The sequence below is a fragment of the Diceros bicornis genome, chromosome 4, assembly GCF_020826845.1.
Source record: "Diceros bicornis minor isolate mBicDic1 chromosome 4, mDicBic1.mat.cur, whole genome shotgun sequence".
Taxonomy (NCBI): Eukaryota; Metazoa; Chordata; class Mammalia; order Perissodactyla; family Rhinocerotidae; genus Diceros; species Diceros bicornis.
This window is the reverse complement of record NC_080743.1, coordinates 61,355,394-61,383,160: the sequence shown is the minus strand read 5'-3', so window position 1 is coordinate 61,383,160 and position 27,767 is coordinate 61,355,394. Positions and strand designations below refer to the sequence as shown.

General features: G+C 43.9%; 1 protein-coding gene across 1 annotated transcript; it reads right to left on the bottom strand.

The window, feature by feature from the left end:
• Nucleotides 1-17,754: 17,754 nt before the first annotated feature.
• On the bottom strand, nt 17,755-27,508 carry LOC131401321 (uncharacterized). Its single transcript, XM_058536500.1, has 5 exons — nt 27,489-27,508; nt 23,536-23,867; nt 21,694-21,804; nt 21,222-21,367; nt 17,755-19,039 (listed from the first exon to the last, which is right to left on the bottom strand). Exons 1-5 carry the CDS (start codon nt 27,506-27,508, stop codon nt 18,905-18,907), a joined length of 744 nt encoding a protein of 247 aa, XP_058392483.1. The 3' UTR covers nt 17,755-18,904.
• Between the last annotated feature and the right edge of the window lie 259 nt (nt 27,509-27,767).

The following is a 27,767-nucleotide window of genomic DNA, read 5'->3' as shown; positions in this document are numbered from 1 at the left end:
ATGATATCTACAGGAAATTCACTTCAGATTCAAAGACACAAATAAATTAAAAGTAAAACGTTAAAAATCATGCAAATATTACAATAGAGCATGAAACTATAGCAATAATAAACATATATGCACTTGATAACAGAGCAGCACTAAAACTACATGAAGCAAAAACTGATACATCAAAGGATAATTCAACAATAACAGTTGGTGACTTCCATATGCCACTTTCAGAAATGGATAGAACAACTAGACAGAAGATCAATAAGTAAATAAAAGACTTGAACAACACTGTAAACCTACTAGACCTAACAGACAACTACAGAACTTTTCACCAAACTACAGCAGAATGTACATTATTCTCAACTGCACATGAATATTCTCAAGGATAGATGATATGGTAGGCCATAAAATCAATCTCAATAAAATTAAAAGGATAGAAATAATACAAAGTATCTTCTACAACCACAATGGAATGAAATTAGAAATCAATAACAGGGAAAAATTTGAGAAACCCACAAATATGTGGAAATTAAACAACACACTCCTATATAATCAGTGAGTCAAAGAATAAATCAAAAAGAATATCAGAAAAAAATTTGAGTTGATGAAAATAAACACACACCATACCAAAACTTATGTGACATAGCTAACACAGTGCATAGGGGGAAATTTATAGCTATAAATGCCTATACTGAGAAAGAAAAGAGATCTCAAATTAATAACCTAAACTTCCACCAAAAATTCTGGAAAAAGAAGAGCAAACTAAAACTAAAATAAGCAGAAAGAAAGAATACCAAATATTAGAATGGAAATTAATGAAATAAGGAATAGAAAAACAATGGATAAGTATGAAACCAGAAGCTGGTTCTTTGAAAAGATCAACAAAATTAACAACTGTTAACTAGTTTGAGCAAGAAAAAAGAGAGAAGACTCAAATTACTAGAATCAGAAATGACAGAGGGGTCACTACCAACCTTACAGTAGTAAGAAAGATTATAAAGGAATAACATGAATACTTGTACACCAGTAAGTTAGATAACATAGATGAAATCGACAAATTCCTGGAAAGACACAAATTACCAAAATTGACACAAAAAGAAATAGACAATTGAAATAGATCTACAACAAGTGAAGAGATTGAATAAGTAATCAAAAAACTAACCACAAAGAAAATCCCAGGCTCAGATGGCTTCACTGCTAAATTTTACCAAACATTCAAAGAAGAATTAATATGAGTTCTTCAGAAACTTCCAAAATATAGAAGAAGAAAGAACACCTCTCAACTCATTTTAGGAGACCAGTACTACTCTGACACCAAAATCAGAAAAAGATATCATCAGAAAACTAACAGACCACTATCTTTTATGAATATGGATGCAATAATTTTCAACAAAATAATAGCAAACCAAATCCAGAAACATATAAAAAGAATTATTCAACCTGGAATTCATCCTAGGGATGTAAGATTGGTTTAACATCCAAAAGTCAATGAATGGAATTCCAATTTCAATGTGTGTTTTTTTTCCTACACCATCAAGCAATTAACTCTATTCTTATACTATCTACATACATTCTGATTTTAAAAATGGCAAATAAGCACATGAAAAGTTGCTCAACATCATTAGTCACCAGGGAAATGCAAATCAAAACCACAATGAGACGCCCATTCATACCCACTAGGATGGCTAGAATCAAAAAGTCACATAACAAGTGTTGGCAAAGTCATAGAGAAATTGGAACACTCATACACCACTGATGGGATGTAAAATGGTTCAGATGCTTTAGAAAGAAGTCTGGCAAGTTCCTCAAATGATTGAACATAGAGTTATCACATAACTCAGCAATTCCACTTCTAGGTGTGTCCCCAAGAGAAATGAAAACACATGTTCACGGAAACTTGTACGTGAATGTTTATAGCAGCATTATTCATAGTAGCTAAAAGGTAGAAACCACCCAAATATCAAACAATGGATAAACAAAATGTTATACACATGCGCGTGCACACACACACACACACACACACACAAAACACACATACTCTTCATCACGGCCACCCACCATCTCTAAGTCTCACACACTCCAGGGGCCTGTTGGGGCATAGCATGGCAACCTATACAGCCCAACACAGCAAACACCACCATCTGAGAGTCAGCTCAGAAGCTGGAGAAGGGTGAGGAAGTGGGCCCCCCAGTTTGGGGCTCTGTACACCCTGGTGGGGTGAATCCAGCCTGGATGAGAACAGGTCTCTCCAGCTGAGTTCTTCACAGACACCTCCATGATGCATTTCACAGTGCTTGAGTGATGGCTCCATCTCATTTGGAACAAAGCAGCTTCTTTATGGGGCAGCTATAGAGGAAATCAATCATTTAAATATATTTTTAAAAGCATGTTCTCAGTGATATGCTTTTTTTAATTATTACATTATCTGAAAAAAATCTCTTAGTCAATTAAACTAATTACACTTGAATATTTAATTCCTGCCAATATACAAGTTAAATAATCTCTTCCAAATACTTTTCTTATGGCCATTAGATTTACTGAAGAACCTCACAAAAGTTTTCTCTTGCAGAAGCATCATGACTCCTTTTGTGGATGGCAAACTGACCAAAGGAGGGCATTTCCAGCTCTGTCCCAGCACAATATTATTGTAGGTGCTGGAGGTACAGTGTTGAACAGAACAGACAGGGATTAACAGCAACATAAAGAAAGGGAAGAAAATCTAGACTGGATAAAAATGCCGTGATTGGACATAGTTTAAGAAGGGCCTTAAAAGAAAGCAAAGTTGCCATATTATTCTCAAGAGAGTTACGATGATATACAATGCGCATTTTAAATTTGCATTATAGATTTGCAAATATACAGAAAATATTCTGCTTCACCTTTACTGAGTGTTCCACAAAAAAACAGGTTTAAATTCTAGCTGCAAATTGAATTTTGGAAATGATGGTTTTCAGCCCTGTGACTTATACGAAGTCCAGCCCACTTGCTTGTGTCTTCTGTTATAAAGGGGAATTGTATGCACTTTATATGGCAGACCACAGTCTCTTCCTTTTGGTGCAGAAAGTGGGTTTCACATCACAAGAAGCTGTTGCTATTCTTTTTCCCAAATTCTCCTTAGGCTTGTGCTCAGAATGGAAGGGCCTTCCCTGGCCTCCTTTTCTCTTTTTCCCACAGACCTAGAATCTGTGTCCTTGAATTCCTGGCAGTGACCAGCTGCTATTTCCTGTGGGTCTTTTGTGAAGGCAGGAAACACAGAGGAGGTGCCTTGGAGACTGAGGGCAGTCGTCCCAATGGCATGTCCTCTGCTCCACCCCACCTGACCCTCTGCTAAGGGTCCTGGGGCATCCTTGTGACCAAACATGGTTCTCAGACACAAAAGAATTTCCCTTCACACTGTCCTGTTTAAACTAGTGCTCTCAATCAAGGGAGTTTCACAAAACATCTTCAGCTTTTAATTGCCTTGTTGTGTTTTTAGCCACAGTCTCAACTGAATAACAGAAGGTATGAAGTATCTGTTAAAACCTTGTTTCGCTGTATATAACAGAATTACCTCCAATGGTAGTGGCTTACACATAATACAAGTTTAATTTTTGCTCAAACAAAAGAAAAGAAACCCAAAATGTTGTATATATCCATACAATGGAATATTATTAAGTTGTAAAAAAGGAAAGGCATACTGATACACACTACAACATGGATATACCTTGAAACATTATGCTAAGTGAAAGAAATCAGACACAAAAGACCATATACTATGTGAGTCCACTCATATGGAAGTCCAGATCAGGGAACTCTACAGAGACAGAAAGTAGATTAGTGGTTTTATTAGCGGTTGCTTTGGGCTGAGAGAGGGTGGGGAAGAGGGAGAAAAGGGAGTGGCAGTGGAAGGATGCAAAGTTTCTTTCTGAGGTGATGAAAGTGTTCTAAAATTGACTCTCTTGATGGCTGCACATATCTATGAATATACTAAAACTATTGAATTATACCCTTAAAGTGAGTAAAATGTGTGGTATATCTTAGTAAAGCCGTTTTTAAAAAAAAAGAAAAAAGATTGTATTGGAAGTATAGGGCTAGACCAAGTGCTTTGGGGCCAGACTGACCTGGGTTTGAATCCTGACTGTAATTTATCTGCCGTGGATCTTGGGCAAGTCCTTCTACTCCTCTCAGCCTCACGTTCTCATCTGTAAAGTGGATACAATAGTCACACCTGCCCATAGAGTTGTTTGAGGATTAATGAGATAATTCATATCAAGTGCTTAGTCTCTGTGCCTTGTATGTAGTAAGCACTCAATAAATGTCAACTCTCTGAAATACGCCAGGAGACCTGGTCAGGGGAAACACGCAGAGCAGACGTCCAAGGCCCACAAAGCCTGTTCAGACAACTGCAAATAAATTCTGTTAGAATGGCAGATTTTGGCCTTTGGTGTAGACAGCTGTAGGAAATGGATCAAAATTATTTTAAGGCCTAAAATATAGTGACACCCAGGCAGAGAAATTAGTGGTAGATATTTTCCCCAGATGGGGGTCAGGGGGCTGCTGTATAGCTCATATTCTGATAAAAGGGTCCTCCTAGATCTACCAACCCTATGGAGAATGGGGACAGTGACTTGCCTCTTCTCCTCCACACATCCCTGAAGGCCCAGGGGAAAGAAAGGGTGAACACAGAAGTGGAATCATTACAGCAGTGGAATGGGCAGAGGCCAGCTCTCACTGCAGGTCTTGATGAGAATCAGAGGCAGATCTAAGTAGACGCATGCATTCAGCACCCAGGAGAGCCATCTCGGAGGGGAGAAGTTCTTCCATCCCCAGTATGAGGCAGGTTTAAGGAGTTTGGCAATAGATGCTAAGATCATTTGCTGGATCCCGTGGACTCTGAATGCTGATGGGGAAGAGAGCATTCTCCTTGATGGAGCTCATATCCCACATAATGATGGTGGTAAGAACAGGGCTGTGGGCTCTAAAAAAATCCCCAAGTGGGATAGAGGGGTCTGTGCCTCACTATGAGTCTGGTTTTATCTCTGATTGCTGTTTCAGGTGGCGAGGCCAGTGGGGAGCATGCATGCGCTTAAAACTCCATCCAGAGACTGCAGCCCTAGGGGCAAACATTTACTCAGTTACTCCATGTTTTCTTTTATCGCACGTGTGAAGTAATTGCATTTCCTGTTTTGTTACCTTTTCAGTCCCATCCGTGGCCACAAATATATAGTTTCTTCTGCATATCCATTTGTTTAGTTTTCATGGCATTTCTTTCTGGTGAGTGGAGAATCCACTTTGTATGTTGGGAAGAATCTTATGACACACATTTATATTTTTCTTTCATTGTAAAGGGTTTCAGTGGCTCATATCTTAAAATAGAAATGAGTTGACTGAAGGGATTAGTGGATATTTATTCTCAGATGTTTCCTATCCCCAAGGACAGTTTTATTTTTTAAAAGGAAATAAGGAGAATGCAGTGCCATTAGGGGATGTCCTTGGAATCCGGTCTAAAAGCCAACGCATTCATTATGGAGGAAGTACCTCCTAAATCGGGGATTCTGGATAAAGTAGGAGAATCTGTTGAGCATTTGTGACCTCACTGGGCATGCACACAGGGTCCCATTTACTAAACCCAGAGACTCCTAAAGTAGGAACATGTCCCCCACTGTTGTGGTGGCTTGCAGACTCAGATAAGTTCAGCAACTTGTCTAGGGTCACTCAGGTAATAAGTAAAAAAGATGAGATTCAGACCTAATTCTGTCTAATCCTAAAGCCTGGCGTTCCCACGACAGCAGATTTGATGCTGGCCCATCTCGGGAGGGTCTATAATCTGAAGGGCCCTGGTCAGCACAGAAGCCATGCTTGTCAGCTTGTGTCCTCGGGATCGGGAACATGAGCAATCTGCCCAGCAGAGAGGTGTTTCCAGTCGAGTCAGGAAGTGTCAGAATGTTCCTGAATGTGGGAGAAATAACCCCGACCCTGACTTCACAGGGTCTATGTCCAGCAAGGCCCCCTTGTTGTTGGGGAGTGACCTTGTTAATGGGAAGGGGGTGTCTTGGGTCCCTGGTTTGACTGGGGAGTCTTTTATTCTAAATGAATAACTTGGCATTCTACTTTATGTGTCATCCTTGACATAATTTTGTCAGCATGAGTGCATCACCAAGAGTCCTAATGTTATTGAACATTGTAAACATTTAGAGATTTGGGACCTGAAGTACTGTGGATGGCTGTGGACTTTGAGATTTTCTCCCTAAGAGGCGCAGGGTGTTGAGTGAAATTAGGCAGCATCTGGAAAACAGGGCTGAGAAAATGTGGTTGGGGGAACCACCAAAGAGGTGTAGGAGGCAGTAAGATGATATTTATAGGGTCGGGAAAGGGGTCTGGAAGAGGAGTCAAGAACAAGGGCAGCAAACACTTACTGAGTGTTTATCTAATGATGTAGAAATCATTATGTCCATTTCACAGGTGAGGAAACTGAGTTTTGAAGAAGTTAAATAAGTAGCCCAAAGTCAAATAGCTAATATTGGGCAAAGCTGGGAACTGAACCTGATGCCAGTGCCCAATCTCTTTCCATAATACCAGATGGCCTCTCAGGAACAGTAGTCTTGATTCTCACCTGAAACCCACTATCCTTTCTCTTTTCTTTACAGTTTTCCTAAAATCCAGGGACACCTGCATGCTTTTGGGCAATTCTGATCACAGCCACTAAGTGGCAACATTGTCTGACTACGACTCAGGCCCCACTCCCCTGGGGAGATGAAGGAGGGAGGTAGTGGTGTTGTGCCTGTTGGTGTTGCCCTGTGCTGGGTGCTTTTTGTACTACATTTATTTAGTCCTCCCAACAACCCTGTGAAGTAGGTATTATCCTATTTTACAGATGAGGCCATTGAGGATCTGCCCACGATTACACAGCTTAGTGGTAGAAGCAGGAATGAAATCAACGTCTGTTTGTCTCCAAAGTCCTGCCTCCAAGCATGCTGGGATCTCACAGAAAAAGTCATTCTGTGTCCTCAGGATACACAGTCTCATGGGGAGGTAGCGGGTTATGCGGTGACCGCACTTGAGTTTGGGCCAGGACTGTCTAGTGAAGGAGGAGGGTCGCTGAGGAGTGCTCAAGCCTTAGCTTTGGTTATTAAAGGGGGGAATTAGGTTTTAAGGTGGAACTCAAATACAGTTAACACTACTCCTGTGAATCCCTTAGGATGCTGTTGTGTTGCAGGCTGACCTACCACCCTCAGCAAGTGTTTCCTCCTGCTCTGGAAGAGATGCCTTTTCTTCCTGATGAAAATGTTGGCTGATATTAGGGGCAATGCTGTAGGAAACATGTGTCCTGCATATTGAAACCTCAGATTCCCCCACAGAGAGTGGTGTGCTGGAGCCAGCTGGAACTGGCTTGTAAGAGCTGATTTCATGCATCTTTGCCCAACTCTGTGTTCGGCGTCATCATGTTGGTAGCTTGAAATGAGCGCTAGTGGGAGTATTTACACCACAGAAATTGACAAAACCAAGAATTTTTCTTCCTGAAGAGCCAACTGTTAAGCAGTTACCAGCACACTACTGCCTGCCAGGAAAGGCTATTGGGAACAGAGAGAAGAACCAAGGGACCCCAGGGGAACCCATGGATTTACAGCTTCCATCTCAAGCTCACTCTAAGTCCTTTAGGTTTTGAAGAGAGTAGATTCTATTAGAATGGAATTGCTACGTGATTTTAGTTACTAGTTTTTTTCTCAATTTTTGTTGTTGAGGGCAAATAACTGAATTTGAGCTGTAAAACATGCATATGCTATGTCTCCACTGGAAAGCGAGATGGCTGACACTGGAAGTTGTCTTTGGGCCCAACCAATGATGGAGCCATGCCTGGGTCCTAGGGAGGTAGGCACCCACCTAGGACAGGGGGTGCTGTGGTGTTAGCTAGGGAAGCACAGCACACACGTGACTGCTTAGGGTCCTTGGGCACAACTAGCAGGGAGGAACTCACCTTTGTTTTCCCACAGAATGCTGTGGTGTGTGTCCTCAGGGGCCAGGTGTCTGTCAGAAGAGGAGGTGCTTGGGGGGAGGGGGGTCATGCTCCTGTGAAGCCACCTCGGGGCTCAGTGAAGCAGATAGTGACCGGGACGGGAAAGGAAGGTCCTGGCAGTGCCTAGACACAAGTGTCCTCAGTAAATATGTGCTGAATGGAAACCAGTGATGGCTGCTGTGTATAGTTTAGCTGAGAGCTGTGTGTCTTGTTCAAGAGCATATGTGACACCCCAGAGTCCTCAAAGGCAGGGTTGAGACAATGAGACCTCCACTCTCAGGTGTCAACCTGAACTTGCACCAGCCTGAGAAGCCTCCTCGCCTCACCTGTTCACAGGGCCTGGGTCCTGCATCAGAAGGGGGAGGGCAAGAGCTGGTGATGCCTGTTGATGTCACAAATGACTGTCAACTTGGTAAAGTGCTGTGAGAGCCCAGCACAGAGAGCACCTAATTCCATCTGAGACAGGACAGGGCAGGCCCCTGGGGGGCCATTTCAGCTGCTTCTGGAAGGGTCAGCAGACATGTGACAGTGGACAGGAGAGAAGGGTCTTACTCCAGGGAGTGGGAGCAGGCACACAGACTGGAGGCTGATGGGGCGTCCATTCTTAGGTTCACAGGGGATGAGGATTGACCCCTATAAATGGAGAAGTTTTTTCCCAGTTAACTGCTCCTGCTGGGGCTCTCCCTCCCTTCTGTGTCCCCATCAGGAGGGGGTCTCAAAAGATTGAAGGTACATTCTCAGGGGCTGTGTGTGGGGATCTGAAGAGTGCATCCTCTGCCCTGTAGGGTGGAGTGATGTGGCCTGAGCCCCTGGAGTGGGCAGAAGGTTTTGCTGGGTGTTGTGTTCTGTCCTCCCCCGCTGGACGGAAGAGAAATGCTGCGAACCCATCCAGCCAAGGCCCGTGAAGAAAACCTTGTGATGAAGGAAGTCTGGCAGAAAGGGGCCGATTGATGTGGTTGGGGTGAAGGTCATCGAGAAACTGAGGTTAGTTGGGAGCCCTGCAAGGGAGCTGGGTCCGGGGGGGATGGGAGCAGTCTCCACCAGTGGGGAGTCTCCAGGTTTAAAAGGTAATGCAGTTGGTATGACTGATGGGATGGTTAAGGCTAAAATGAAAAGACCTTGTGAAAGCCGGACTGAGACACAGTGGACTGCGTCCAGTGGAGGGAGGAGGGTTCACCATCCTCCAGCTCATAGACATGAGGGTCCAGGGCCCTGCTGGGAGACCAGCTGAGGCTTCAGGCCAGTAGCCTTTGCAGGTGTGGGCTGGGGTGGAGGCGCAGGCCCATTTGTGACGCACTGAGTGCAGGGCGAGGCGGCTGTGGTTGGCCAGGGGCTGCCTTGGTTCTCAGAGGCGGTGAGATGCAGACACAGGCCTTGGTTCCCCTGCCTGGGGGTGGGGTGAGGGAGGTGAGAGGCCGCTGTGGGACAGGCCTCCCTCCCCCTCAGTGTGGCTTTTCAAGGTCTGAAGACATCTTAGTGTGAGAGATTCACTTCACTGAGAGGGACTTGGATCTGGAAAGACCATTGGTCTGAAAGCCCAGAGACCTGGTTCTAGGCCTGGTTCTACCACCTACTGGGTTCCAAATCTTGGGTTTATTCATGAATCTCCTTGGATCTTCAGTTTTCTCATCTGTAAGATGGCAAGGTAATCCTAATGATACTTGTCTATCACAGGTGGAAGTGCTTTGTAAACTGGAAAGTGCTAGACAAGTGAAGGCATTCATGATGATTTAGCTCTCTGGCTTCCCCTGACTAACTGGAGACTATGGGAATGTCTGTTATGTAGATTCAGCAAGGACAGGTTAAGCAGTGCCCCCATTTATCCATCAGTCAGACTTCTCGCATCCTGAAGCCTTTAGAACTTAGCTCAAGGCAGGGCTCCCAGCTCATTGCCATGGGCACAGGGTCCTAGTTCGGTGACCTGAGCACGGGAGCTCCCATTAGCCGCCTTTGAGGACCTCTCACCCACAGAATGGTTTCTCTCAGGCTGCCCAGGCTCACACAATGGAGATATATCCCAACCGTCTCACACAGAACCATGCAGCTGTTTTTATTTTCTTTTTTTTTCTTTTGAGGAAGAATGGCCCTGTGCTAACACCTGTTGCCAATCTTCCTCTTTTTCTTTTTTCTCCCCAAAGCCCCAGTAGTTAGTTTTATATCATAGTTGTAGAGTTGTAGCTCTTCTAAGTGGGACACCACCTCAGCATGGCTTGATGAGCAGTGAGTAGGTCCACGCCCAGGATCTGAACCAGCGAACCCTGTGCCGCCAAAGCGGAACTGCAAACTTAACTGCTACGCCACTGGGCTGGCCCCTATTTTCTCTTTTGATACTACAGCAAACCATATTACAGATTTAAAAAACAAAAGTACCCTACAAACAATAGATTTAAAAAGTTAACCTAAAGTGCCTTATATAATGGATTCCTCAGTGACTATCCGGAGACCATGCATATATTTAGCATTTTATCTATGCTTAATAAGCATCTGTTGAGTTGAAAAGATGGAAGTCACCTGGAGGCAGTGTGTCCATCTCCCTGCTTCTCTGCCTCACCCTGACCCTTTTTGGGGGCATGTGAAGTGAAGGTCTAAGCCCAGCCCACAGAGGGACGTCACATCTCCTTGAGAATGAGGTCTGTTCTGGGGATCTAAGGCCTTTCTCTGGAGGGGCCAGAATTGTCCTGGATCTTCCGGTCAGCCTCAGGCCCTGGCCTTGCAAATGTGCTGTTAGGATTGGAGAATGGAGCTACAGAGTGGAGAGGGGTGGGGGAAGGAGGCTTTCCGAATGGCCTCGATGTGTCCCTGAGAGCCGGAACCCACATCGGATGCAGGCCCTGGGTGTGTTCCTGACATGGTTGTGAGTGATGGATGGTTCCTGCCTTTGGGTCACTTCCTCGCTAACTTCTGCCTCTTCTGAGCTCCTGCTCTGCATTATTGTATAGGAAAAACTCAATCCTTCCTTCTGTGCGTCTCTCCTTTACTATCAAACTACTACTATGCCACACTCACAACACTTCTGACACCAGATGTCTGGGGATTTTTCCCACACCAAGCGATGCTGAGACACCAGCTGGATGTCCTACAATTCAGCTCAATTCTGACACCATCTACCTGGAGATAGCATCAGATCCCACAGGTTAGGGGCTCAGTCCTACAGGGGTTCTCCCTCCCCCCACCACCCACTTCAGATGCCAATTGCAAGTCCAGGCTGTTACCTGAGCTTCTGATTGATCAGCTATAAAACAGAGGTTTCCACAACCTCCTTCTCGGGTTCAATTAATTTGCTAGAGTGGCTCACAGGATTCAAGATAACAGTTGACTTACCATTTACCGATTTATTACAAAAGGATATGATAAAGGATACAGATGAACAGCCAGACGGAAGAAACGCACAGGGCAAGGTACGTGGGAAGGGGTGCAAAGCTTCCATGCCCTCTCTGAGCAGGCCGATCTTCCAGCACCTCCATGTGTTCACCAACTTGGAAGCTCCCCAAACCCCATACTTTTGCGCTTTTATGGAGGCTTCATCTCACAGGCATGATCAATCATTAACTCCATTTCCAGCCCCTCTCCCCTCTCTGGAGAATGAGGGGTGGGGCTGAAAATTCCAAGCTTCTAATCATAGCCTGGTCTTCCTGGTGACCAGCCCCCAACTAGGAGCCAACCCAGAGTTACCCCATGAGAACAAAAGACACTGTTATCACCCAGAAAATTCCAAGGGATTTAGGAATGCTGTGTCAGGAACCGGAGTCAAAGACCAAACATTAGAACAAAAGATGATTGTAGCACCCTTATCACTTAGGAAATTACGAAGGTTTTAGGAGCTTTGTGCCAGGAACCCGGGGCAGAGACCAATAAGTATTTTCTATTATCTCAAAATTACCAACCATTGGTGGTCCCACAGGTCCCTCACACTCAGGTCCCCCCAGGCTGGGCCTCGCCATTGTCCCCAGGTTTCTAAAGTCCCAGCACCCTCTCCACCGGATAGCTGCGTGACTTTCTTGCCATCACTGCTCACACCCAATCCTCTGCCAAGTGGTTTTACTGCAGCCATGTCTCTCTATGCTATCTCCCTCCGTCTCTGCCCTGACTTAGCCCCTCAACTCTTGCCTGGGTTTTTACAACATGCCCTGTGCCTCCAGTATCTCCCAAGAAGCTATGCTGCCCTGATTAATCCTCTGCAGTGTCCTCTGATCCTGCCTTACCCTGTTCAAAGAGCTTCACTGAGTTCCAGTTATCCACAGAATTTATGTCAGATGCCTTGGCCTGCCTCTTAGCATCATCTTCAGCCTTGCCACTCAGAGTGTGGTTCTCAGGCCTACAGCATCAACATCACCCAGGAGCTTGTAAAGAAACGCAGACTCTCAGGCACCCCCAGACCTCCTGAATCGGAATCTGCATTTTAACAAGAGTGCCAAGTGAATCGTATGCACATTCAGATTGGACAACTGTTGATTTATGGTCTGATTTCTTCTTTTTACATATATATGTAATCAGATATTTAATATACATATAGTATAAGTATATATATCATCAAAATAATACATGCATATGGTTTTAAAAAGCATACTGAAAAGTCTCAGTCTCCTGCTGGCCTCAATTCCTCTCCCCAGAGGCCACAACTTCTATTATTATTTCTGGTTTTTGTTTTTCTGTGGTTACTTCTATGTCTCTAGGTAATGCTTCTAAGGCTATTTCTGGAGTTTTCAAACTGAGACATCACCTAATGACTTCCTGCTGCTCTACTGGGGATTTAACTCACTGATGCCACTTCTGCCTCCCCTCCTGCCTCACAGAGGTTGGAACTGATCCTTGTGCTGCCAGATTTTCTGTCTGGTGATCCTTGGTTTTTCTCTTATATTCATAAATGAGCCAAGCAGTTCTGTGGGCAATCAGGCTCCACCATGTAAGGGGGCAGTGGGGAGAGAAGCGGGGACTGGCTTTTATGCTGGGGAACCCCTAAATGTTAGAATAAGGAGGGCTTTCCTGAGGTGCCTGTACCCACACAAGCTGCCTGAGTTCTCTCCCAACAGTGTATTCAGGGTTTTTTGGTTTTGGTTGTGGTTTTAGAAGAGCTCTCATTTGTTGATGTCTGAGAAGGAAATGCCTGGCTCCTGGACGTTCTGTGCCTGGAGCTGGACAGAGGGGTGGGGGTTGATGTTTTCATGCACAGACTTCCCAGTAGTCTCCCTGTTTCAGCCCCATTCTCACCCCATCCTCCATCCTACCTGGCCCTCTGAGTCCAGGGTCCCTGCGGGTTCCTCTGGGCAGGCGGCTCCATCCCCTGCTGTGCCCCTATGTGTGTATCCTAGGTCAGTGGTTCTCAAACTTGGCTGCACATTGGGCTAACCTGGGTCATTAAAAAAATACTGTTCCCTGGGCACTATCCCAGAGGTTCTGGTGTAATTGGTCTGATATCTGGTTCTGCCCTACTAGGCAGCCCTCTTCCTTTTGTCTCTGAAACTCCAGGCTCTCTGATCTGCTGATTAGTTACCTCCTTGTTTCACTTTGATGTGATTTATACACTTAATCAAAATAAATTTACTACAGTTTTAAGGTTCTGGGGAAGGAGAGGAGACACATTCATCTACTTGGTTCATGAACATCTTGAACAAGAAGTCTAAAACCTAATTTCAATCACCATGTCCCACTTAATCTCTCCCCCTCCTTCTTTGCACTCTATAACTAGCAAATACAAACAAACCAGCAATCTCCAAAACCATTCCTTTTCAACTGTCTACATACTGCTCCTTTCCACATCTGTAATGTCATTCATGCTGATCCCCAGGTAATTTCCAAGCTCAGAGATAAACTGTGGCTAGGTTTGGACCAGGGTCAGGGACGCCGGGCTCTGGGTCAGATTCTGCCTTCTCCTGACTTCCACTCTGCTCTGAGATGGCTCCAACAGTCTCAAGCACCACAGTCTCACACAGGCACATTCAGAGGCAATAGCCTGTGGCAGCATGGGGCAGGAGCTTCTCCTCACCCTCCTTCCTCTTGTCAGGATGGAAATCATTCTCAGAAGCCCCCAGTGAACTTTTCTTACATATCAATGGCCAGAATAGGGTCACATGCTCACCAAGAGATCAGGGGAATCCCCCCACCTCGTCCCTGATACCAGCTATCTCTTCTTGACAACTGAACCAAGCAGGATCTATTAGTGAGAAGATGAAAGTGGGGGGTGGAAATGGATGCTGTTGATCACAGTGTTTTCCCTCTCCATTCCTTCTCTCTCTTCCTGGAGGACACTACTTTTCTATACATTTGATCTCCATTGTCAGTCCACATTGCTCTTCTTTGTTCTAATTGCTTCCCTTTTAGTTTTTATATTATTTTCTTATCTTGTCTTTCACATCATTGATATGGTTTCCTATAGTGTTAATTCTAGTCTTTTCTCCACACAGATAATCCATGATCAATCTATAAATCAAAATTGGGGTGAGTTTATTATGAGCCAAACCTAAAGACCATATACCCCGGGAGAGTACCTTCATGAAAGAAGGAAGCACTCCAAAGGAGTGGGATTTACAGAGTGGTTATATATCATCCTGGAACAAAGAGCATACATCACATATGACAAGAATATCCCTTTCACAACAGTCATGGGATGCTTTTGTTGACACAGCAGGTCAGTGGTCACAAGACGAAGTCAGTAGGTCCGTAATTAATCCTTAGTTTCTGAGAAGAGATGCTCATCTTTAAGAAATGCCTGTATGGGGGAAAGCTACATCCCTATCTTTAAGGGCATTGTTCTTGACTTTGGGACATTGTAAATGTTTAAAGCAGATGTACAATGCATGCTCAACAGGCCACATCAGGCCTTTCTGGAAATACAAGGTCAAGCCAAATTAGTTTTAAACCAAATGGCTTCCTCATATACTCCAATAAATCCTATCGCTTGTCATTTATTCATCACTTTGCATTTTTAAATTATGCAAAAGAATTAATTTTCCCGTTGATTATTTTCTTAGCCCCTCCCTCCAATCATATGCTGATATCTTAGTTTATCTTTCATCTCTGGTTTCATCAGTCTTTTGCAAACTGTTGTTCCTTTCCTGTATTTTGGATGACCAATTATTTGTGTAGATCTCATGTTGGGCTTTTTATTTTTTCTGCTTTTTCATCTTTGATTGAGGTCTTTCTATTTATTCTGCTGTTTGCCTCAGCAAACATGTGTTTGGATTCCTTTTGACTTTGCTTTCTGTCAGGACACTGACCTGTTAGCACAGGAGTCAGAGAACTAGATACAGTGGCTTGTCTTCTTTGTTTGGTCTCATAGCGGCCTGGGCAAAGTAGGAAGAGAGCATGAACTTTGGCAATAAGAGTTCAAGAACCCTGTCTGCTCCATCTGCTCCAGTTCTGTGAAAACCACATAGAAACAGTCCTCACTGAGTGGGGTCTTCCTGTTCCACAAAGAATGCCCTGTGGGATTCCATTCCTTTTCCCCTCCTCCCGTCAGCCTGGGCCAGCCATGCGGTGTGATATCCTTGTGGTTTACGGGCTTTGCCCCCAGCCCCGCCTCTCCTTCTCTTTTGTCTGTTGCCTTTCCTGTCTGGGTCCAGTTGATCTTAGAACGGTGTTTCCCAATCTGGTGTGCTTGGCAGTCTCAGGAGCCTGCAAGTGCTCCGTTAGAATGTTTATATGTCATGCTTTCATTTTGATAATAATCTGAACATTAACGTGCACATTCTGGATCCTGCGGGTGACCACCTTATAACAAAGGCATTGTCGTGGGTGTGCTTGCTTTTGTGTTAAAGCATCTTCACAGGAAGACCAGATGATGACACAGAGTGTGGCCCTGACGGGGACTGCCAGTGTGTGGTTCACGTAGAGGAGAGAGGTGGGAGGATGGGTCATCAGGTGGGGCAGGGCAGAAGGACAGTAGTAACATGCACTGAGCACTGGCGATGCCAGCGCTGCTCTGAATGCTGTGAGTGTGTTAACTCACTGACTTTTCCAACAACTCTGTGAGGGAAGACTTTGATTACTCCCCTTTTATAGATGGGAGACTGAGGCACTGGGAGGTCAAGTCCCTGCTCAAGAGTATGCAGCCAGTAAGTAGAGTGAGGGCTTAATGCAGTCAGCTTGGCCCCAAAGCCAAATTTTTTACCCAGTAAGCAGTAAGGCTCACATCAATTTGCCCTAAGGTCAATTCATCTAAAACTAGTTTCCTGAAAAACAGTTTACAGAAGAATTCATTTCCTAAATGAGCAAATCGGTGAACGAACAATTTGCTGAATTTTCTAAACTGATAAAATATTTACTTCTATCAATTATTGATCAAGTTTATAACAATTTGAATCAAATGGATTAACAAGGCCTGTGAGAACTTTGAGGAGCAAAGACTCCAGGGTTCTAGCTTGAGATTGCCTCCCTGACCCTCAGTCTCCTCCTTTCGCTGCCTGTCAATCTCCTCATCTCACTGCCCCCCAATCTCTCCCTTTCAGGCATCGCCAATTCAGGCTGTCTTATGAACTGACCTCTCTTTCTTTTTTCTACCAAGGACCTGAGTAGAGAAAAATCGAACATTGTTTTAGGTGCTCTTAGGAGGAAATAATGAAAACCTGTCAATGAAAATGACAGAAATCTTCAAAAGCTGCTAAACCATTATACTCAAATGAATTGCTTTAAGCTTTATACATACTTAAAAGAAAGAACTTTCTGTTAAGTGGATAGATTTGATCATTTTGATGACTTGATCATTCACTGAATTGGCATCTGGCTAATTGGCCCTCAGCGCTTCTCAAACAGGCATGTCAAGCTCAAAAGTTCCTGCTCTGTAGCTTTCAGGGGCATATCTGACTGCAAGCAGAGGCATGGGATTCTATCTTTGTGGTAACAAGTTACAAAGCTTCATTCGTGGTAATGTGGTAAATACCCACTATGGTAGTAAATATCTAAAGGAAGTATTTTCAATCTAGGATTTCAGTAGTAAGTAGACAGATATGTAATGCGTGAAGATTTCAATAATGCTGTTATGTTAATTTTTTCAAGTGAATAAAACAATTTTACAGATCTATCAATTGTCACCTAGAGAGTTTTGGTTTAGAATGAAGTTGACTATCTTGAACTGGTAAACAAAGATTTTAATAAAGTGTTTTATAATATGTAGATAGACTAGCATTCCTCATATGAAAATTAAAAAAATTAAATTAAATACAGAACCTGAAGTGAACCTACAGTTTTTTCCTATAATCCCAACATTAATGATTTAGTTTCAGCAAAACAAAAACACCTAGCACATTAAAGTTGTAGGTTTGAATATTAGTTGGATTAGCCATTGCTTTACTGTTCTACTGCTTTGTTTTTATTTACTTTATATACATTTTTTGGTTTATAGTATAAAAGCTATAAGCACAAGACTTTTATGTATAATTTCATGTTTATACATCTTTAAGTAAATTTATAATAAAAATGATTTAAATCACCACTAGGTAATAGGAATTCTGTTCTTTAAAAGGAATCTTTTTTGGACTATAAAGCAAATTTTTTATTGAATTATTACAAGAAGTGAGGATAAAAGGGATCTTTAATAAACATAACACAAATACAAAACTGACAAAGTAAACTATAAAAAAAATACAGGAGAATTTCATTTATGAATAATGATGCAAAAATCCCCAATAGAAATATTATCAAACATTAGCACATTAAAAGAATAATACATCAACTGGGATTTATTCCAATAATGCAAAAACAGTTGAATAATAGGAAATCTATAAATGTATTATTAATAGGTGAAAAAGAAAAAACAAATGAAATTTTTACAGATGAAAGGAGAAATGATAAAATTTAACAGTTTATTCTCAATAAAACTCTTGATACAATAGGAATAAATACATACTTTCTTAACATGAAAACACATATATACCGTAACCAAACAACATCATGCTTAATGGAGAAACACTAGAAGCATCTATACTAAAATTAGGAACATCTTATCATCACTATTATTTAACATGGTTTTGGAGGTATTAGCCAATGCACTTAGACAAGAGAAAGGACTGAGACATAAAAATTGGAAAGAAGGAAGCAAATATTCTAATTATTTGTTGAAAATATGGTTATTTACCCAGAAACACAAAGAGATCAAATGAAAAACTGTTACAAACAGTAGAGAAATTTAGCAACAGGGTTTAATTAATATATGTTACGTATGTATTATTTTAATCAACTAGTTGGAAGATATAAAGGGAACAAGACCCTATCTACAAAACCAATAAAGTGATGAAACATTATCATTTCAACAAGACATCTTTTGATGTTTATACTGTATGCATATATTATGTAATAAAAATAAAAGAGTCTGTGAATTACTTGAATTTCAGAAACCCTGAGATAGTCAATTTACTGTGCTTAGAATTAAGCCTGGTAGGTGATGGAGCTCAAAAAACATTTCCCTCCCTTTCCACCTTTCCTTTCTAAGGCACAACTGATCCTGAATCTTATATCTGCCAGCCTCTTGCTTTGTCCATAGTCAAAGGCCATCCTTTTCTCTATTCTTGGGTAGTGGGCTGGGCAGTGACATCCTGAAGGTCCTCCACCCAAGGCCCATCCCTCTCAGGGGCACCAGGACCCTCCTTACTCTGGGAAAGCATCTCTTTCCCCTGACCATCCCTACACAGATCCTGCCTAACCATAGGTGTTCCCTAATGGGGTTTAGTGGGTCACAGGTCAGAAATATGGCTGACCACTGAAAAGTTCACCTCTCATACTTGGATATTCGAGTAGCAGAGTCACTGCCCACAATCTGTGAAGTGAGAAAACTTTGGTGGGGAGCCCAGGGCAGCAGTTCATGCTGCTCTGCTGTCTCAGTGGGATGGGTCAGAAAGACTTGGGGTCTAGTCCCAGCTCCACCTTAAGGAGGGATATCTGGGGACACTGGGGTGAAGGGTGGGCTGGGGCAGATCGTGCCAAGGCCCCTCACTGCCCCAGTGTCTTCGTGGTGTAGGCGTCCCCCTGGGGCTCTGGGCTCTTCCGGATCTTCTCGTAGATGGTGTGGACTACTGGAGCACGCCCAGTGCTATATGAATGGCAGCTGCCATTCTCCGTGTCTTTCTAGAATTCAAGCAAAGTTTAGGAGTGGTCTTGGTCAATTTCTAAGAATTGGGAACAGGAGTCATTCAAGCTACATCTCTACATGTGTTTCTTGTCTCCAACCAGGTAGTTCTGGCTTTAAACCCTGACAACTCCCCAAAATACAGCTTTGGCGCAGACCTCTCCCTTGAACACTGCAAAATCTTTGCACCTGCTCTGTCTTAGACCCAGGATGCTACTCTTTTCCTCCCACCCCTCTCCAGAACCTCCACTTTCCTCACTGCTTCACCCCTTTTAGGGTCTTGGTGAGGTTCTCCCTGACAGCCTCAGTTAAAATTGCACCCAATCCCTCCGCCCCCCTTTCCCTGCTTATCATCGTCTAACGGGTCATATTTTGCTTATTTTATTTGTCATTCTCCTCTCCCTCAACCTAGAATGCATATTCTATGAGGCCAAGGATTTTTGTTGTTCTCTTGACTTGTGTAGCCCAGATCAGAGCAATTCTGTGAACACAACAGACACTCAGTAAATATTTGTTGGACAAATTTGTAAATCACCTTGATTGCTCTCATTGCAAAAGCGCTTTGAAAAACTACAAAGCAAGAGATAAATGTAAGTTGTTATCACTGTAATCCTCATTTTATAAAAGAAGAAACTGAGGCCCAGGGAGTAAAGTAACTTTTCTAGAGTCTATCAAGAAGTCAGTATCGGGGCTGGGTTTCACACCCATTTCTCTGGCCTCTGCTCCTTCCATCCCATCTTTCTTCTGTGCTTGTCTCCTGTGTCCTGGTAGGGAATTCATTTTCCCCAACAGACTGGGACTGCCCCAAGCTCAGGGACTACAGCGGCATGGGGCTTCGGGGCAGAGCTGAGTGTCTGGGTCAGATGTGGCCTGATTTGTTTCTCTATCCCAAAGCCACACATTGCTCCCCTCCTGTGCATCTCTGCTAGGGGGAATTGGGGTTTGGGTCCCAAGGGGCTATTTCTGAGTCCCTCAAGGCTCAGCTCAGATGGAGACATAACTCAGAGGGGCTGAGATGGGAAGTCACAATGTGGCAGGCACTGAGGCAGTTGGGGACAGTGCACAGAGCACTGGACTGGGATTGAGGACACTCCTGTTCTACCTTGTGCTTACCATGGTTCTCTGCCCCAGCCCCAGTGTTCCTTCTGGGTCCCGCTTTCCCCACCATAAACTGCTGGGACCAGAGCAGGGGATTTCTAAGATCCTGATGTTCTGTGGCACAGTGATCAGAGTTGCTCCTTCTTTAGAGAATTCAAATGATGGGAGAGGAGAGGCCCTGGCCACTGGCTAGTCCTGGATGTCCAGACAGTGGCTCTACTTGCTTTCCCTCTGCTCACTCTTTAGCAGAGTTCGTAGTTTTCAAAGGATGGGACCAGGAGTGTCTGCATCCTTTGGGAACTTGTTAGAAAAGAGCAAATGCTCGGGTCTCCCCAGACCCTCTGAATCAGAAATCTGGGAGTGGGCCCAGCAACCTTCGTTTTATTTTACTAAGCCCTCCAGGGGTTTCTGATGTGAGCTTGGTTTGAAAACAATTGCTTCTGGGAAAGTCCCTTAAGCATCCTCTCCTCCCCCGGGTTGTCCTGTCTCCAGGTCTTTGCCCTTGGTGGAATCATTCCATCTGTGACTATAGCACCAATGTCCATCTAAGGGCCAGCAGCCACATGAGATGCTCTCCCAGGGGCCTCTCATCAGTGGGGGCAACAACACCTTTACCCAAAGAGGCAGCGTTAATGGCAGGAATCTCAGGCAGGTAGGAGGGAGAGGGACTGTGGGGAGGAAAAGACTTCCTGACACTCCTCAGATCGTTGGGTCTGCCCCTCCTCCAAGTTGTGCTAGTGTCCCCTACTTTTACTTCCTTTGGGTCCTATACAGATGGCAGGGTCTTGCAGACACCTGCCCATTTACATTCTTGCCTCTCCTACTCTGCACCCCTCCTCCCTGGATGGCAGCGAGTATCTGATGAGATTGTGGACACACAATTGACGTATCCTCCCCATTGGTGGTTTCCTCCAATTGCACCTCAGCTCCCAGCATGCTTTGAGTGGCCAAACACATCAATCATATTGTCCAAAGCAAAGATTGGACTGAGATCCTGACAAGGAACAGAGTACCCTGGACTTCCCGGGACTCACGGCTTCTGAGCATACATTGGTCGACCTGATTTGATTCCCCTAGACCCACCTTAGGGTGTCTCAGAAGGCTGATCAACATGTAGGGAGAGTCACGGCTATTGGCCCCACCAGTCTGTAGGTCAGCAGATTCCTCTGTGGGAAGGGCCTGGGGATCAGCTGCTGATCCCGGCACTTCGGGCAGGAGAGTGGACCCACCTGTACACAGCAGACACTCAATGAGAGTGTGTGGAATGGAGGTGAGCCCTCATCAGCCCTTGGGTGAGGACAGCTCTTGCTCCCCAGGCTGTAAGCTCAGGTCCTGGACCCCTGTCCTGTCCCTGCCACCCCTCACCCTTCCTTCCTGGGCATGCACTCAGCTCCCACCCTCAGCATTGCTCTACCCCACCCTTATAGGGATGATTCACAGGAGAGGTCAATGAGCCTCTGTCTTCCCATTGTCCTTTCCAGCCTTTCGCCCTCCCTGGGGTCTCCTCCAGCTCACCCTATGCCAGTGCTCCCCTCAGGGTCTCCCCAGTACCTACCTCTCCCAGTCTCCATCTTCTTCCTCATCCAGATCCACACTCCAGCCCCCAGGCTCACCATCAAAACAGTGGGAAGGATGCATTTCCAAAGCCAATTGCTCTGAAGAGAACCTGGGGTCAAAGGCTGGTGTCAGGTCTGCCTCAGGCAGGCCTTCTGCAGGCAGGGAGAGGAGGTGGGACCACCCTGGCTCAGGACCTATATCCCAAGAGTACATCTTTGCTGCAGCCCTGAAAGGTTTTTTCCTCTCTAGTCTCCCTGTACACTGGGCACTGTCACTTTAAATTTTCATCTTCCAGGCTTTCTGTCTCATCTCTGCACGTGAAATTCAGAGGCACCCACTAGCTGGATGTGCCATTGCTCATCCCCTCAGCCTGCCTCTCTTTTCTCCTCTCAGACTCCCAGAAGAGAAATACATTCCAAGAGGGAGAGGGAATGGAAGAATCTGGAATAACCAGACTTAAAGACATGTTCTGCTCTCTGTTTGGGGTATCTTGCTCACACAATCACAAGAAAACTCCTATTCATCCTTCAAGGCCCAACTCAGGTGTTCCCTTCTCTGTGATGCCTTTCCCAACTCCTGTAGCAGTTCCTCAGTTTCTTTCTTTCTTTTTTGTCCTTGAACCACATCCTTTGTATTTGCCTCAACTTCATCACTTAATGTGTGGCTTTATAGTTAGAAATTTACTCCTCCTTTTCTTTGAACTATTTTCTAATAATTATTGACATAATTATTTTACAGTGTATGACACTGTGTTGATAACTTTACATCAATTCCCCTTTTAATTCTCACAACAGCCCTATCAGGTAGACACAATTATTAAGCATCTTACAGAAAGGCTCAAAAAATCAAGTCACTTATCCAGGGTCACACAGCTGGTAGGTGGTGACGCCCCACTGCACTGTAAGTTCCTTGAGGGCAGGGGCTTATCTTATTTCTCACTGACACCCCCAGGACATAGTAGGCACTCAGTCCTAATGTGAGCATTGAGTGCTGAGTGGCTGAGTGAGTGAGGAAATGACAAGGAAGAGACTGTTTAGACAGAGCCCCATGTGAGCAAGCAGAGCTCAGGGGACTTGGGTGAGGGGGGCAGCTGAACTCATCGTTACACCTCCTTTGTCCCTCAGTTGTTCCTGCCTGTAGTCCTAGGGATAGTAGGGGGTTTGATATTTTATGAAACCAGGGCCTGAGGCTCCTTAGTAGGGGCTCCCACCTCCCAACCTACCCTGGACAGTCCCTTTATATGGCGGGTGAGCCCCTAGGCTGATGGGGGAAGTGTGGTAACTTGTTGTAGTGACCGCAGGTGCTCTCACTGCTCAGAGGAGAGTTAAACTGTGGTTTACCTACTCAGAGGTGGTAATCTTCTCAGAAAGGGCATGTCTGGCATCCAGCAAAAAATGGGCATCTATCAGCCTGAATGCGCTAAGCATGTCCAGCCCATCCAGGGAGGTGTCCTGAATCTGGGGGACAGGGCATTCCAGGGCTAAGGGATCATCAGTCCTTAATCCTCAAGTCCTTCTTCTCCCCTGCTTGGATTCTGATGACTTATTTAGCCTTCCAGGCTCCTCAATGCTGGGAAAGCGGTGCCCACATGCCAGTCCCATATTTATGTCCTGGATGATGCAGTAGTCTCCATATATTCGTCCAGTTTCTGAACTTGCAAGTTTAAAGACTATAATGAGGGTGTGCCCGTTCACTGGGGTGGGGACCTTTTGGTTGCACCACATAAACTGCCTTAAAATGTTCCCCAGTTCCACCATATTCCCTGAGCCCACCCAGTCTTGTCCCTCCCCCATTGTCTGCTAGCCCATTTTCATCACCCTTCCCAGCAGATCATACTCACCCACCCACGGACATATGTTCTCCAGGCGTAAAGTTGCATTCTTCTTGTCCACAGGGTTGCTGACCACACAGGTGAGTGAGCCATTCAACTGGATCAGGGGCAGGCTCAGGCTTAGATTCCTGGAGTTGGGGGCTGGCCCCAGTGTCTCTTTCTGCTCCAGCTCCCTGGGGAGGCCCTTGGTCAGCCAGGTCACTGTCAGGTTCTCTGTGGCTCCTGGGGTCCCACACTCCAGGCTGACGTTGCACCAGCCTGATGTGTTGGACGATGAATGAATCTGAATCTGGGGGTGGGGGATGGGCTCTGGGGTATGAGGGGACAGAAGAGAAACTGAACTTCAGGACTGGAGGCCCACCCAAATGTATCACCCACTCTCACCAATGTGATGCAGCTGTGTGAGGATTCTAAATACAAGCCTGGGAAAGGAAGCGTCTCCCCTTGCCTAAGGGGTTCTGACTCCCAATCCAGGGGCAGATTGTTGAGGCACTTCCGTGCTCAGTTAAGCCTAGATAATTAAATAAACATGAATATACAATAATTATATAATTATATGTTACATGATAATCATACAGATGATAATAATTATATATATTCTTATATATAATAACTACAACATAGGAGGGGTTGACAATACAGTGAAAAAGCATGTTGAAGTTCTTGTTTTGTTTAGAGAAAGAAAAAACGCTGATTATCTTCAAATGTTGAAGTAAAAATTTAATTTTAACAACCAGTAGGATAAAAATACAAGGTGGTATAACTTCCAAACTACTAGAAAAGTTTAGGTCAAAGAAAAATCTACTAATCAAACAAAAGCTAAGAAAAATAAGGAAAAAATGGTAAATCAACAACATTAGATGCCCAGAATAGGCCCACACTTAAAAAAAAATGAAATACATTTGAATGCATTATATCCCCCTGTTAAAAAGCCAATAGTCAGATGAGGTAAAGCCAGCTGTATGCTATTTACATTACCCAATGACTTGGAAAGATTAAAAAGTAAGAGATGGAAAATAACAGATGACCAAAATGTCAACAAAACAATTGCGGGTGTGGCAATAGTCATTATAGACTAAATAAAATTAAAGATAAAAAACATTAAGCACACCAAATAGACACATTTTAGATTAATATGCACCTAACAACGTGGTTGGGAAAGGTATAAATGTTATAAAGCCAAACAAAACAAAATCAAAAACAAAACACTGTTAGAAATTCAAGGAGAAATTTTCAAATCCACTATTCCTATAGTAGATTATTTTCATAAGGTGGGTCGACCCAACAGATTAGAGGGGAGGATGTAATACAGGTAAAAACAGACAGTAATGACCACACGGCCCAACTGGTAGGCGGCTCACTCCACACTCAGCCCCACTTCCCTCCCCGTCCTTGCTTCATCTGCTGTAGAATTTAGAAAGCTAAATTCTCAGTTTCAGTCTTCCTTACAGCTGCACTGGTGCTGACCACTGAAGAATGGGGAATCCGCTGGTGGGAGGAAAGGTCTTCACTCCTGAAAAGACAAGGCCTCAAGACCAGAAAGACTTTCCCCTTGTCCTTCTCCCCTGTGCTCTCTTTATTGTGGAATGAGGTCTGGAGCAACAGCCACCTCGGGACCACGAGGCAACAAGCACGAGGACAGAAGTCTACGTGCCGAGGACGGCAGAGCAGAAAGAGAGAGTGAGCCTGGGTCCCCGCGAAAGTGCTGAGCAGGTGGACCAACGCCAGCAGATGCTATCTCTTGACTGCTTGTTACCTGAGAAAAATAACCTCCCACTTGCTTAAGCCCTTGAAAATCAAGCTTTATGCTAATTACAGTCAAACATATTCTTAACTTATATGTATAGATAACAATTTAAAAGGAGATTTGATCAGCAAAATCAAAAGTTCACTTTTTAAAAGAAGGCCAATCCAAAGAAAAAATATTGATACCCGACTAAAGAATTAAAGCTATAATAAATGTCACTAGGAATGGGAATCAGGGCATAACTACAGATAAGATATTAAAAATTATAAGGAAACATGTACAACTACACATCAATAAATTTGAAAATGTGAATGAAATAATGCTTTTCTAGGAAAGTGTAAATGATCAAAATTCTATTCAGAAGCAGCGGCAAACAGTTTGAGTACACTCACGGCCTTAAAAGAAATTAGAAAAGTGGCCAAAGATGTGTCCTTACAAAGGGCATGAAGTGCATATGGTTTTTGGGAGAACTACCAAATGGCCAAGGAAAATAAAATTCCTGTGTTATATACACTGTTTCAGAGCTTAGAAAAGGCAAAATGTTTCTCAGGTCACTCTGAGGAGATAGCCTAACTTTAATACTCACATCAGAGAAGGAGAATATCAAAACCAAAACAAGACAAAACACACTTGCAAATCCTTGGGTTAATGTCAGTTATAAACTTAAAATTCCTAAATTAAATATTAGCAAATATAATCACACAATACAAGGTGATCAAGTTGGGTTTATTATAGGAATACAAAATAGTATAATTAGGAAATTTATTAATGTAATTTACTCCATTAGCAGACAAAAAGAAAAGAAGCTAGCGTTTATTAAGCAGGTATATATTTCTAGGCATGGCTCCAAGGACTTCATATTAACTCATTTAACCCTCATAGTAACCCTAAAAAGTTACATGGACCGGCTGTGTCAGTAGAGTCATCTAGGGAGGGGTAGGCAAACTTTTCTGTAAAGGGTCAGACAGTAAATATTTTAGGATTCACCAGCCATATGGTCTCTGTCACAACTACACAACTTTTCCATTATAGGGAGAAAGCAGCCAAATACAGCATGTGCATGAATGGATGGGCTGTGGCTGTGTTCCAATAAGACTTTATTTATAAAAACAGACTTTGAGCTAGATTTGACCATGGCTATAGTTTGGCAGCCCTGATCTGGGGCACTTACTAATAATACAAATTTTTGTACCCTTTCCAAGACTCTTTGAACATGTGTCTGGGGAAAATGGTATTTCTAAGTAGGTTCTTTAAAAGATCTGATTTAATGAACAGAAATAATTTTAACATAAAACCAAATGGAATGTCTATTACAAAGTGTTATGAAGCACAGACGGGTGTTTAGAAAGATTGCTCTTAGTCATTTAAAGTATCCACTCAATAATGGGTTTATATGAATCTTTATTATGCTCTTTTCAATAGGTAAAGGAATATTAATCAGGCTTGAATAATCAAAAATCCTAGAAAAAGTAGGTGTGTTTCTGTAGGTATCCTTTAAATATTGCTTTAATCTATTTGGTTAAAGGAATACAATACCTCTGTACCTCCTGGGAGCTGTACAAAACACCAGGCAGATGCCAAGGAGAGTAGGGCACAGACCCTGCTCTCAAGTGGAGAGTAGACCACACACAAATAATTGTAGCGCAAGGCAGAGAGAAACACGATCCATAAAAGAATTAGAAAAAATAAGTTGGAGACTTCAAAATGGAAGTATTCAGTTAATATGGATCAGAAAATCCTTTTCTTAGGACATGGCAGTTCTGAAAGCCATGAGAGAGAGACTATATTTGAGGAACAATGTATTTGGCTAGAAACAGGGCTGGAAGGAAGGCATCAATTGGTGGAAGGCCTCTAATGCTGAGATAAGTACTTAGTTCTACAGGCAATGGGGAGAGAGCAAGTGTTGTTGGAAGATTTAATTTGGGCACTGGTGGGTTGTGAGAAAACGGAAAGCACGGCAAAAGGAAACCAGCTAGTAGCACTTCTTTTTCTGGCAACTCCTCTTCTGCTCCAACCTTGTGTTTTTGATATGATTGTCAATCATGGCACCCTGACCCTGGTTACAGGGGAGGGCACAAGCCCCAGGCCTGGCCAATCAGGGCCAGTGACCCATCTAGGAGCTGTCTTGTGATACAAGCCCAGGCAATAAGAGTCCTTCCCTGGAATTTTCCATGTGGAGTGCAGCAGGAAAGACAATTTACTCTCTGAGTCAGACCCATAGCTGCAGAAGGCCATGTTCCCTACTGTGTGGAAAGGCCCAGGAGAATAAAGCTTACAGCAAAGAGAGAGAGAGATACACTGAGAGCAAAGATGACAGACTATATGGCCCCTGACAGAGAGAAGAGAGTGCCGGTCAGCTTTCCATTCCCTGTGAGCATGAAGGCCAGAGGAACTCCTGTGTTGTCTTCCTCCTAGAGATCTATGTATCTTTACAATGAAAACCCTCTTTATTGTCCTAAGTTGAGTAGGTTTCCATTTCTTGTTGCCAAAAGAG